This window comes from Lissotriton vulgaris, chromosome 10, assembly GCF_964263255.1.
Source record: "Lissotriton vulgaris chromosome 10, aLisVul1.2, whole genome shotgun sequence".
Taxonomy (NCBI): Eukaryota; Metazoa; Chordata; class Amphibia; order Caudata; family Salamandridae; genus Lissotriton; species Lissotriton vulgaris.
In genome coordinates this window covers 911,289,752-911,303,687 of record NC_141698.1, presented here as the reverse complement: position 1 = coordinate 911,303,687, position 13,936 = coordinate 911,289,752, and the positions used below count along the sequence as shown (strand labels likewise).

At 44.8% G+C, this 13,936-nt stretch overlaps 1 protein-coding gene across 1 annotated transcript in view; it reads left to right on the top strand.

Moving 5' to 3' along the window:
- ITGB8 (integrin subunit beta 8) overlaps window positions 1–13,936 on the top strand; it is a 269,162-nt gene that overhangs the window by 62,061 nt on the left and 193,165 nt on the right. Inside the window, exon 2 of the mRNA XM_086941884.1 lies at window positions 9,023–9,108. Coding sequence (XP_086798010.1) covers window positions 9,023–9,108 — 86 coding nt within the window. The remainder of the gene's footprint in view (window positions 1–9,022; window positions 9,109–13,936) is intronic.

The following is a 13,936-nucleotide window of genomic DNA, read 5'->3' as shown; positions in this document are numbered from 1 at the left end:
TACACACATGCCCCAGGGGCATGTGTGTGCATAACATGGGACTTTGAAAAATGCACTTTAATGCTTTTTTCAAAAAAATCGCAATTTACCATCACCTTTCAAGTGATGGTAAATTGTGATACTTAATTGGGAAATCGCAAATCTTTTTACTTTCTTGCATTGCATTTAAGGAATCGCAAATTGCTAATAAAGCGATACGAGGAGAGGGCGAGTCGGTGATCACGGACGATGTCGAAATACTATCGGCCTTCCACTCTTTTTATAAAAATCTCTATGCTTTTGATCACTCCCTGCTGACTGATCCTACTGAGTTCCTTCAAGGAGCGGCGGTCACACCTCTCCCCACAATCGAGGCGGAGGTCCTGGAGGCCCCCGTACGCATCAAGGAGGTGATATCTGCTATAGCCTGACTGAAGACCATGAAGGCCACCGGCCCGGATGGTTTTAGCGCTCTTTTTTATAAAACCTTCAGTGTCGATCTTGCCTTGCTGCTTACCCGCTTGTTCAACTCCTTCGCGGATACAAGGTCCTCACAGACGCAATGTTATAGGCTTCTATCTCGGTCATCCCTAAGCCGGTGTAAGACCTGGAGCTTTACAGTTCCTATTGCCCAACCTCTCTACTGAATATTGATGCAAAACTGTTCTCTAGCATCCTGACCTCCCCGCTGAACTCTCATATGCCGGGTCTGGTCGACCCAGACCAATCGGGCTATATCCCGCGTCGGCAATGTGGGGACAATACCAAATGATTCTGCCACTTAATTGAGAAAGTACTACGGTCCAAAGAAGAAGCCTTACTACTAGCGGTCAACGCGGAAAAGGCTTCCGACCGTGAGCATTGGCAATACTTATTTGCCAATCTTGAGCGATTTGGACTGGGGCCCAGATTTTGACCTTGGATTGCAAGCATTTATAGTGCTCCAACAGTAGCAGTGCGGGTCAATGGATTGCTTTCCGATAGCTTTGCGGTGGAGAGGGGGACACAGCAAGGCTGCCCCCTTTCTCCTCTGCTCTTCGCCCTTTATATGGAGCTCTTCGCCCAACAGCTTCAGGACAATCCCATGGTGCAGGGTATCCCATTCGTCTTAAACCGCCATCTTATCAGCCTCTAAGTCATCTTTTCGGTGGCCCATCCCATGATCTCACTGCCGGCCATTGTGGAGGACCTACAGACCTTCAGCCATTTCCGGCTTTAAAATTAATATGCAGAAATCTCAAGTATTAAACCTCGCAGCTGCGCAGCCAACAGTCGATGCCTTACAGACCAACTTCGCCTTTGACTGGGTGTCGGACCGTATCACATATCTCAGACTGGTCCTCCACAAGAGTCTCGCAACAAAAGTGGACGTGAACTATACAGCCCTATTATCTCGCATCCGAGCAGACGTGGCCCACTGGCCGCGCCTGCCTTTGACATGGTTTGCTAGGCTGTCTGCTGTTAAAATGACCGTACTGCCACAAGCTCTATATTTGTTTTAAACGCTTCCTCTGGAGCCCCCACAGCACTCACTTCTCCAGATTCAGAATGTGATTGAGTGCTTTGCGTGGGGTCCAATCTCCCCCGCGTGCAGAGGACTTTGCTACAATGCCCTAAGAAAGAGGGTGGCCTCGCCTTCACTAAAATTATCCGTTACTACCAAGCTTCACTGCGACAGTACCTAGTGGAGTGGAACTGCCCTATGACTGAGAAATACTGGGTCTTCATGGATCAGACGGTGGCGGGCCACCACATCTGGCATGACGCCTGACTTCCGCGACCTGCTCGAGCCTGGGGACTTTGGGGCATATTACCAAGCAATAGCGATAATTATCGCTATTGCTTGGTTAGCGGGAATAAAATATCGCTGAGGACCGAGGATTTTTACCGCTGAGATACCGTGATATTATCAAGGTTTATCTCAAAATCGGTAAAAATCCTGCGAAATGCATGAATATCGCTGAAAAATCAGCGATATTCATGCATTATCATGACAATGCTCTTAGCCATGTTATCCACCTTCCATTGGATAACATGGCTAAGAACTGCTATTAGCAGGCGTTATCTTTTGGAGATATTCGCGCTTAGCGCAAATATTTCCAAAAGTTGTTAATAGGAGTTAGAGATGTTAGCGACTGTTTTCAGTCGCTAACATCTTGGCACGCCCACTTTGCATGTCATTAGCGCTAATTATCGCTGACATGCAAAGTGGGCCCCTAAATGCCCGCTATCGCCTACCAGCTGTCGCTAACTGGTGTTACCGACAGCTTGGTAATAATAGAGCGATAAAATTATCGCCGTATTAGCGGGAAAAAGTCCTGCTAATGCGGCGATAATGCCTTTGGTAATATGCCCCTTTGTTCCTCACCAGTCACCCTCCCCACAATGTTATTCTGGGACAGGGTCTCATGGCGGGCTAACTTGACTACTTTTCCCTCACCAATGACCCTGATTTTCTCCAATCCTGCCTTCCCACCTGGGATGGACAAAAAGTTAGCGGCGCGCTGGTTAGAGGGAGGTTGCAAGCGCTTAGGACATCTATTCGACATCCAGGGTCTTATCCCCTTTAAGGACCTGCAGGAAGACTATGCCCTCCACAGCTCCGATCTCTTCCTCCATTCCCAGATGATGCATTGAATCTCGGGAGCCGCAACTCACCCCTTGGCACACCAACCAATGCGACCATTCCAGAAATGTCTCACTCGTAAAAAGGACTATCATGGGCTTATTTCTGAAATATGCTCCTTTCTCACATTAGGCATCCAGAAAGTTCTCACAGCAGGGCAGAGATGCTGGGAGGCGGAATTTGGGCGTACACTGTACGATATGGAATGGGAAGATATTTTCTATAGATCAAACCACTCAGCACACTCCATGGGTCATGCGGAAACTACATTTAAGATTACGTCCTATTGGTATTATACCCCAGCCTAACTCGCTAAGTGCCAATCTCGCTGTGACGGCCTCTGCTGGCGAGGGTGTGGCAGCCCTGGTACCCTCCTCCACTTGTTGTGGCACTGCCCAAAGCTCACATGTTACTGGGAAAGAATACTGGATGACATTGATAAGGCCGTTCACACAACCATTCACAGACTTCCAGCTTACACTCTTCTAGGCCTACCCAATGCGCTGACCTTCCCCCTGCGTTCTATTAGAGGGAGATAGATGGCACTCGTGCTGAACACCATACACAGAGCGATTCTGGATGGTTGGAAATCAGATAGGATCCCAGACCTTACGCAATGGTTGCACCAACTTTGCTATCTTCTAGGTATGGAGAGACTCCTGATGGCCACCCTGGGAAACTACGCAGACTATGCCAAGATTTGGGGCCCATTCATAGCCATCCTCTCAACTCCCCGTTGGACTCACCAACCCCTTAGACTAATGAAGGTTCTGCAGCCTATATTGCCAACAGGCTGGACTCTTCCCTTTTTTTTTCTTTGTTTCCTGCTCACTGGGGAGGGCGGGAGGGGGTGGGAGGGGAAGTTGTCTTCTTCTTTTCATTGTTCTTTGTCTTCTGTGAAAAGCAGCACAATGCACCTATGACTTGTCACAGGCTGCTGGCTATCACTGCTCGCATGCCTGGAAGCAACACTGGAACATATGGCTACCCATGCACTGGGGCAGCGGTTGCTGCCTCCCTTCTGACCTTTTTACCACGAGGCCAGCCCTGTCTGGGTTGTAGGAGACATGTTGTGTTATGGCCTTGCTTTGTGCTCTGCCAATAAAATCGATTTAATACAAAAAAAAGTGCAGTTTAATTGCCTTTTGGGAGCTTTTGAAGTATGGTCAGTTCTTCTGAAATCATTGAGCCCCAGACGACTGAACTTTTCTACCCATATTCAGAACAACTCGATCCTGCCAGAATTATTCAGGGATGGAATATTCAACATTGTGTTCTTGCAGGGGTATATAGGCTCAGCTTTTTTTTCTCCTTTGGGCTTTGTGCCCTTTGATGATCTGAAGACAGAATTTGTTGTTAACTATAAGGAGTTTTTTAAAAATATTTACAAATAAGGGATTACTTACAATGTAAGGGGGGTGGGCCTACTGGCTTCAAGAAAAAAAAACTGGTGGAAACTGTAATAGCTCTGAATCATGTCTGCATTGGGACAATTCACAATATATTAATGAAAGACGCAAAAGATGACCTCAACAAACCGATTTTACGAAAGTGCTTAGGCTATCTCAAACAGTTTTAATGTTGGCCAATTTAAAGGTGTAATTTTTAAGACTTTTTCTATGTTATACTACACACCAGCCAGAATTGCAAAATGGAGTTTGGGCCAGGGATCTAAGTGTCCTCGATGTGCCACTCCCTGTGCCGATATAGTTCACATGTTTGCCACTTGCACCTTCCTAAATTCTATTATGAATGAAATTCAACATTTTTTATATAATAAATTAAACATTGAAGTAATATTGACCCCAAAATTGATTATCTTAGGCATATTTGATGAGGAAGGTATGCAAGATACAGAATATTTCTTGGCAGTCGCAATGGTGATGTTTAGATTGGTAATCAGCACAGACTGACTTAACCCTCAACCCTCTCCTTTCCAACAGTGGTTGACTCGCCTTATATTGGTCTCTAATATAGAGAAAGCGATATACGCAATGAAGGGCCATAAAGCCAGGAAACAAGGGCGGGTAATCTGGGCACCCATGATCAGATGGCAGAACTAATACTTGTTGTAAATGTATTATATATTGTTGTGGTAGCCCATCAATCGTCTGCATTATATTGCAATCTGTTGTGAATTATGTCAGAAGCCTTTGTGCCATGTGCAAATTAGCCGAAGAGACACATTGTGAATTTTAGAGAACTTGTTTTGATGAACCATCTGAAGAAATTTGGTTTGTGCTGGACAAAGGGGGTGCAGCAGCACTGTTGCTTTTGGAACTATCGGCAGCTTTAGACACGGTTGACCACGCTACGTTGCTCAATCACATCTCCACCTTAGGCATTGAGCACAAGGCCAAAGCCCTTCTGTCCTCATTTCTATCCAATCGCACCCAGTTAGTTAGTTTTGGCGACTTCACCTCACCAATTTTTTCACTCCCATGTGGAGTTCCGCAAGGATCTTCGCTAAGTCCGACATTGTTTAACATCTACATTACGTACTTAGCACGAGTAATTAAATCATTTGGAATGGGTCTCACCTCCTATGCGGATGTCACTCAATTGGTACTTGCTGTGCATAAAAATGGAGATGCAGTTTCGGACAGTTTCATGATGGTATGCTGGCTATTAGTACCTGAATGTCAAATCACTGTCTCAAAATGAGCTCAACCAAGACAGAAGTATTGGTCTTTGGAAATCTTTCCCCAAGATGGTCCCCAGCCTGGTGGACAGATCATTTGGAATTAACCCCAATCCCTGTCAAAAAGGCCAGAAACGTGGGTGTCATTTTTGACGACAGAATATTTAATATACATCATGTTAACATGGTTTTCTGCTCATCCTTTTATCTGTTAAGAATGATAAAGAAATTGTTATCTTTTGTACCGGCTAACACCGGAAGAAAGTTAATTGGTACTCTAGTCATGTCTAAGGTTGACTACTGCAACAGCCTGATAATTAATGCCCAGGAAAGGGTTCTCGTCAGACTACAGTTGGTACAGAACACAGCCACCAGGAAGCTGTCGGGTTTTCCCAAGTTCAGCTCCATCTCTAGTGTGGTGTGACAGCTCCATTGGCTGCCCATAAGAAGTAGAACGAAATGTAAAGCTCTCTGCATTGTCTACAAGGCAATTCACAATGCAGGTACAGAATACTTGAAAAAGCCTTTCTGGCTTACACACCCATCAGATCTCTTCGCTCAGCAGATGCTAAACTTCCATAGAACCAAAAAAGCCAACAGGGGCGACAGAAGCTTCATAGTCACCACATCCATATTATGGAACTCTTCCTTTGCAGATTCAGACCAGTACAACACTGCTATCATTTAGAAAACAAATGAACACTTGGCTTATCAAGCAATAGGCTTTTTCTCACCAGCCATTTCCTACTCTTCCAGCATATAGCGCTGAGACACGTACGGGTATTTGTGCGCCTTACAAGTTGTTAAAATAAATAAATGAAGCCTCAAAATCATGTGTATAATTATTGTGATATCTACAGATTTGATTCTGCCCTTCCCCTTACTACTGTCTTTTTTTATTTTTTTTATTTTTGGAAAACCTTTATTAGTAATGAAATCAGTTACAATCTAAACAGAGCAGGACATCATAATCAGCCAACGGAACAGGTTCAAACAAGACAAAGCAATTAGACCATGGCAGTGCAGGGCTCCGTTCCGCAAATGCTCGGTTGCAACCCAAGAAAGCAAGCGTGTCCGAAAATGACAGGATTAAAGAAGGTTTTGTTTTAAAATAAAGAAAAAGGGGCAGGATCTGTGGCATTACAATTAAGACAAAACAAATCAGGGGAAATTCGAGAGGCAGGATAATTATAGTCCAGGAGTACTGTCGGCGGGACGTAATGATCCAACTCAGTACCAGGATAGTCAAAATGCAAGCAGTCCGCCCACCAACCAGTTCCTGACCGCGGTAGCAAGGCAATCGAAATCCCCCTTATTGATCGAAATAAGGCGAGCTTGCGGAGGACTATCTCCACAGAAATCCCAATTAAGAAAAAGAAAAGGAGAAGAAGTAGAGTCAGCCAAGAGCAAAAAGAATAAGGAAGGCCATAGAGACAAAGAAAAATAGGAAAACAACAACACCCCTCCCCCATCCCCCCACCCTGCACCCCTGCATGTGGCTACTGCCTACCCCCCCTAGCAGCGTGCCTGTCGCCCAAAATGACCCGAAATATAGATAAGAGAATAAGAGAGATAAGGAAAAAGGTAGTAACACACCAGAGGTAAAAAGGAAAATGAAGGGAAATTAACCAACAGCCCTTGATAGGGAAGGAAATATGAGGGAGACTCCCAGTACGGGAACCCCAACCTCCCCCCCGCCTTCACACACCGTTGCAATTGATCATAGAGTAAAAACATAATATTAGGAGCACCCACTTAAACAGGATGTTATCAATCGCTACACATTTCAAATCCCACAGGAGGGCATAATTCACCCCCAGTAGCAAAAATGGCGCCCTGAGCGCACTCGACTCCTACGGGCCAAAAGGATCAATGGTGCAGGTCACACCCGCCCCAAAATGCCGGGCCGGGTCAGAAAGCACAAAAGGGAGCACCCAAGTCAGTCAAGGAGAGACCAAAACCTCTGCAAAGTCACACAAAGCGATCCGCCAGCCACCATCAATCGTCAGCCACGGGGTCTGTTATCCTGTAATCGATCCGCTGTGAGACACCAGGAAGGCTGACAAGGAAGCAAGTCCGCAAAGCCGCCATCATTAAGTCACCTCCATATCCAGCCGCAGCCCCTCCGCTGATAGCAGTAACATTTATCACAGAGAAAGTGACGGGCAAAGCTGGTGGCGGCTCACAATAAAGCATTGGTTCAATAATAATCAGAACATCTTCCAGCCATCACCAGGACACAATTCTTCAGTCCCTTGGGGAGATGCAGTCGCCATCCCCCAGCATCCAGTACACCCGGCCGCCGCCACAAGATATAATCCATCAGGTCGCCACTGTCCCAACAAGCAGCACCACTGCGCAGTACAGGTAGGCTTAGGAGTCTTCAGCCCCCCCCAGACTGAGGATTGCGAATCGCTGGTGCCCCAGCAATGAATTAGCACAGGAAGCCATTCTCCCCCACCGCTGGGTATTGCTTGCGGGCCCCCCCAGCACGAAAAGACACATTAACATCGTGTCCCCGTCGGCGCCAGTGAGCTGGAAATGAACAGCAGTTCAATATGCAGGCATACGACGTATATCCAAGTAAACAGGGAGCAGTTCCCAAAGTCCGGCAGCAAACAACGTACGCTGGGGGGGGAAATAATGGGGGGGGGGGGAGAAGCGAGCAGCACAAGAGGACTGTGCATCGCACCTGTAGATGGCTTCGGCGGTGTCGAGGGTATTTCTGGGCTCCGTGACGGGAGACCGGCGCCCCACAGGTCCATGTGGCCGCTGTTGTTGTACTGGCAGCCGGGTGCAGTGAGACGCGAGGTCCCGGTCGCCGGCTTCGGGCAGGCCGCCCTGCGCTGAGGAGCATATCTCCGTCCCCGGAGCGCGGAATTTCGCCGGAGTCGGACGCCTCACCTCGGCGTCCCTTCCGACGCACGGAAGCTCCGTCCTCTCACGGAACAGGCATGTAGAGCAGGCAGTGAGGGGAGAAGGTCAGCGGAGCCGGGACCCGGTGCGGCCATCTTGGTCGCCGGCCCTGCTCCGCCACCCCCTTACTACTGTCTTGTAGCACAATTCCCTTTAATTCGTCACTACATGTCCTATGAACTCGGTTTTTTAGACCTATTATGACTACTAGAGTATTTGTTTATGTCATTTTGGGAACTGTATTGCAATATGTATATTTATAGTCTTATGTAATAGACCGATCGGTTCTATCTTTCCTGTGTACTCTTATCCGAGGATGTTGGGCACGGGTGGGGATGGGTGGTATAGGTTGTAAGAAAATGTTTAATAAAGACCATTGAAAAAAAAAATAAGGTTACTTGTCTGGGGTTATCAGTGAAGAAGAGTAAACTTCATGATATGTTATTAAGTTCCATCACTTTCTATTTAATTCATGACACTGCGGTGCTCAGCTGCCTTCTAAAGATATCTGCACATATCCCTTATCCACCGTCAACCATGATATGCATACATATTTCTTCATTCATCTTGTAACTGCAGGTTCACTGCTGCAATGCAGGTGTGCAAAGCTGTTTGTAATATTAATATAAAAGGGAACAGTGATAAAAACTGATTGTATGACGGGCCTGCAATCGACTTTTTAGACATCTTTTTTTATATAATTTCTGTTGCATTTCTAATGGTCATCTGTGAAACATTTCCACATTATATAGCTGAACTGGTTTGTTAAGACGTATATACAATATGACCTACTATATAATCGTTTGGTGCTATATAGTTTGAAATAAATATATTCATGATTTATTTTTATTTTACTGCAGCTGAAAGCAAATGCAACGCTTCAAAGGCAGTGACTTGCTCAAAGTGCCTTTCTCTTGGCACAGAATGCGCCTGGTGCACTCAGAGGGTATGTGATTATTTCTTTCCCTTCTTTTCTGTTTACCCAATGTAATAACAATTTAAATTGTTTTCGTTATGAAACTGAGGTTTTCAAGAGGCAATAAAATGCACTTCCAAGAACTATGGATAAGGAAATTACAAGAGAAATATCTTTACCTCGAACAACTTTATATGCAAGTTACAGTAAACTTCATTTTGTGCTGGCAGCATTTTATGATTTACATGTGCCTATTTTTTGCAAAGAAAAAGTGTTTTTATGGAGTTATATATGCTCCAGGTTTCATAGCTACAGGAAGGGGGCTTTCAATAATTTTAAAATTATAATTGCAAAATGTATAAAAATAGTCCGATTTTTTCATTTCTTCTACTTACCGGTACTTTAACCCTTTCACTGCGGCGGCTATTCCGCCACAGCGCTAACGGGGTGGGGCGGCCGCACGGCGGCCGCATGCTGGTGACAGAACCGCTCCGTCACCAGCCGCGGTTGAGCTGTGCTGGTGACGGAGCAGTTCCGTCATGACCCGCCCCGCTCATTAGAACGGCCGCGCAGGCGCGAAATCAGCGCCACGCAGGCGCGGCGGCCGGGCCATGACGGACCCGCTCCGTCATCAGCACAGCCCAACCGTAGCTGATGACGGAGCGGTTCCATCATCAGCAGGGGAGGGGTTATTTAATCATGTAGAGGTTTACCCACATCACTTTGTGATGAGAATTCTGATGTGAACATATGTTCTTGAAATTCTGATGTTTTCTTATAACTCATCTGGGCGGTATTACTGGAGAGCTCCGGGGGGCGAAACGTGAATTTGCTTTTGCTTTGTGTTACAGAAGGAGTCACAGATGCTTATGTGTCCCCTTCTTATGTGTCCCCTTCTGAATACCTATAGAACTAGTGCACATAACGCGCCAGGGCTATTATCTGAGATCAGAGGGCATTCCCTCATTGACATGGGGCATGGTCCCTTGCAAATGAGGAAATCCCTTTGCCTCTGCGCCTGTGCCATATTACAGATGCAGGCGCAGAGGCAAGGAAGATGTCAGGAGTTACACTAACAGCGCTCTACCTAAAAGGTAGCTCATTGTCAGTGAGCCCCCTGATGGCAACCCTGTGCAAGGTGGAAAACGTAGTCCCATGGACCCCCAGACATCCTCTTGCAGGCGGGTGCAGTGATTCGCTGTACCCACCTGCAAGGGGCTCTCCAATCCCCCTTCAAAGTGCAGGCAGGTTGTTGCCTGCACCGTGAAACACAGAGTGGCTTCAAAACTGCTGCTCCGTTTTTCGCCTGAATGCGCTGCCTTCAGGGAGCGTGAGTACACGGCTGCCCTGTGGGCAGTGCATTCACTAAAATGCAGCGCATTTTCCCAGTTAGCGCTGGGTGCAACTTTTGAAAGGTGCGCCCAGCACTAACCAGAAAAATGCGCTACATACGGAATACGGTCCCTGGTGCTATATTCCATAATATTCCTCACAACTGTCATTCCACGACTAACCCCTCTCAGGAACACTGGGTATTCAGCTGTTACAAGCTGTTGGTTTTCTTCTCAGAGAAAATAAAATCCACAAGTGATACGATCACATATATCGTCAAGCACGCAAAGATCCCTCACCTTAAAACCTTAGCTGCTTGGTCCACGTTCTCTTATGTTTCATCATGTGAGGTTTCTTATATGATACAACATTAGAACACAACAATTTCCAGAACGCAGCCCCTAAACAGTTAACCAAAGCCAGGTTCTATCTCTTTGAAAAAGCGTAACTATTGGAATTCAGTACATTTCTCAAACAAAATGTATTTTTCAATTGACTAAATGGTGGCCAGCCTCATAAAAAAAAAAATCTTGACCCAAACAATCTGTCTATTTATGAGTCAATCATAAACGTTTCATATATCAGCGTAGACAATAAATGCTATTTCTGGAAGCAGATAACCAAATGTGTTGATGATAACAAACTCCACACTAGCTGTCAGTAGGGCTTCAGATCAGGATTTAACATGGAACTGCTACCTTGAAGGTACTTGAGGATGCCTACTATATATCATTGATGCAGGTGACTAATTCCTCCTGGTTCGTCTGGATCTCTTAATAACTTTCAACACAGTTGGTCATTTATGCCTGATACAGAGAAGAGACCACAGATTGGGCCACCACAACCAGGTGTTTAGCTGGTTCATCACCTACCTCTCAAGTGCAGCAATCTTGAAATGCAGTGTTTTGCAAAGGTTATTCTTAGCTTCATTATTTTCCCCAGCACCACATTAAACCTCTATATAATGTCTGAAAAAGGCAGGTGTTGATACACATTGATAAACTAGTGACACATAGCTCTTTAAAAAAACATCATGTGTGAATGACATATACTTGAAGAAATTACAGCTCAGGATTCCTAATATTTCCCCAAAAGATAAAGTTCATGCTCATCGCCCAAGGAATAAATACAGAGTGGATAGCAACTTGCTGAATAGCTCTTTTTTGACAACTTTCATCCAACACTCTCCATTTGTGCAATCTGTAGGCTTCAGTATCAAAAATACTTTGATGCTAGTACTGCACATTGGTAAATCAGCCCAATCCACAAACTTCTTTTTCCATGCTTGGGAAAAAATCAAACTTTTCCTAACTGTTAAGTCTGTCATCCTTGGTGTGGTCTTCCCCCAAGTATTTTCCCTTCACCCCTTCTGTCTTCTGAATTTCTTTTTTGTTGGCATTAGGATTCTGTGCCCTTTACCACTGCTAACCAATGCTAAAGTGCTTGTGCTCTCTCTTTAAAACATGGTAATATTGGCTTATACCAGATTAGTATATTTAGGGCCATATGTATCAAGCCAAAATGAATTAGTAAACGCCGAAATTCGCAGAATTTCAGCGTTTGCGAATGCAATTTGGACGATTGGTATGCATCAAGGAAATCTTCTTTCTAAATAAGGAATCGCAAAATATGCGATTCCTTATCTTGCGATTGCATTTAAGGAATCACAAATTTTGCGATTCCTTAAATGCAATGTAAGAAGACAAAAAAAATAGCAAATTGGCCTTAAGGAATCACAATTTACCACCAACTTCTAGGTGGTGGTAAGTTGCGAATTCCTTTCAAAATGCATATTTTTTCTATTTTCTAAGTGCCATGTGATGCACATACATGCCCTTAGGGCATGTATGTGCGCCACATGTCCGCCCATGCCGATTTCAGGGGTGCAAAGGGTGTCCTTTGGACACCCCTGCACCCTTGAAAGTATTCACAATTTGCGATTAGCAAATTGCGAATCGCAAATCTCCCCTTCATTCCTATGGGCCTCCTGGCCCATAGAAATGAATGGGAAATTATTCCTTAATTGCGATTAGCAATTTGCTAATCGCAATTAAGGAATTTAAAGAAATCGCTAAAAAGAAGCTAATTTCTACATACATACCGATACAGGAACTATACTGCTTAACCACCCAAACCAGAATACTGTTCGGAATGCAAATCAAAGCATTGCATTGTTGCATTATATTTTGAGGTGAAGAGGGAAGAAGTGGAAGAATAGTCTGGAATCCACATAGTGAAGTTCTGTTAACAACAACCCACCATCTAGTGATAAGTGAAGCCATCCTTCAGTAAATAAAGGTGTCCGCAGGAGCACTGGAGTGAAACTGAAGTGAAGAATCCACTTTCCCCATGTCAAACTGTATAGCCAAGAAATGGGTGCAGCTCAGACTATGAACTCTATCCAGTTTGCTCTGTTTAGCTCACGCTTGGGGATCAACAACACAATGAGTGAATCTGCCCTCCTGCATATAGAGATGATCAGAGCAGTACCCAATGTTTGCATTAAAACCAGGCCACACCCTTGCCCCATTTTAGGAACGTTATAAATAACAGCAGTCAAAAAGAAAAGCATTATGTGCATAACTGGAGCCAAGGACAACATTTCTAAATTAGGATCCCTTAAATGCCCAGACCCAATCCTGTCTTTTAGAAAAGGCTTCCATCTGGCCACATTATCTCAAAAATCTACAAGATTGTTAATTCCTGTCTTGTGATTTCCTCACGATATCATATAGTCTCTGGAAATCCACTTGGAAGGAAAGTTTGATGTAGAGTTGAGTGTCATCATTGTATTTGTGGTACGAGATGTTTGATTGTTTCAGGATTTCAATGAGTGGTTCTATGTATAGATTGAAGATCATTGGTGAATTTGTAGATCCTTGCTGAACGCCACTGTCAATGTTCACTACATCATATATAATGTTGGTTGTCTGTTCTGCAGGAAGGAAGTGAACCACTTAAGGACGGCTCCTGATAGGCCCATTCTGATTTCAAGATTTTCTCTGAGCCGTTTGTGGCTGACTGTGTTGAATGCCGCTTATAAATCCTGAAGTATTAGGAAACAGGATTCATTTTAATCTAGTGATGTTTGTATATCATCTAGGATGTCTAATAGGTCAAAATTTGGGATGTGTTCCCATAGCACATCATGTGCGGATTTGTCTATCGATTTAGCCAGGAAATGTAGACTGGATATTGGTCGGAAGTTGTTTAAGTCTTTCTGGCCACTGCCTGCTTTTTTTTGTAGGAGGGATACATGGCCCATCTCTAGGCATTCTGTTAGGGATTCTTGTTGGAGAGATGCATTCACGATTTTTGTCCATAAAGCAGTAACAGATAGGTGGATCTCTTTCAGTAGGTGGGAGAGAATGGTATCATTCAAATGTGTGGTAGTTTTCATTGACTGAATGTTTTTTTCTGAATTTCCCCCTTTGACAGAGGTCTGAAACTGTTCCAGAAGGCTCCATGTTTCCTTGGGACAGTTTGGATGCGTTGATCTGTATTCTTGCTGTGTGTTGTGATAGTG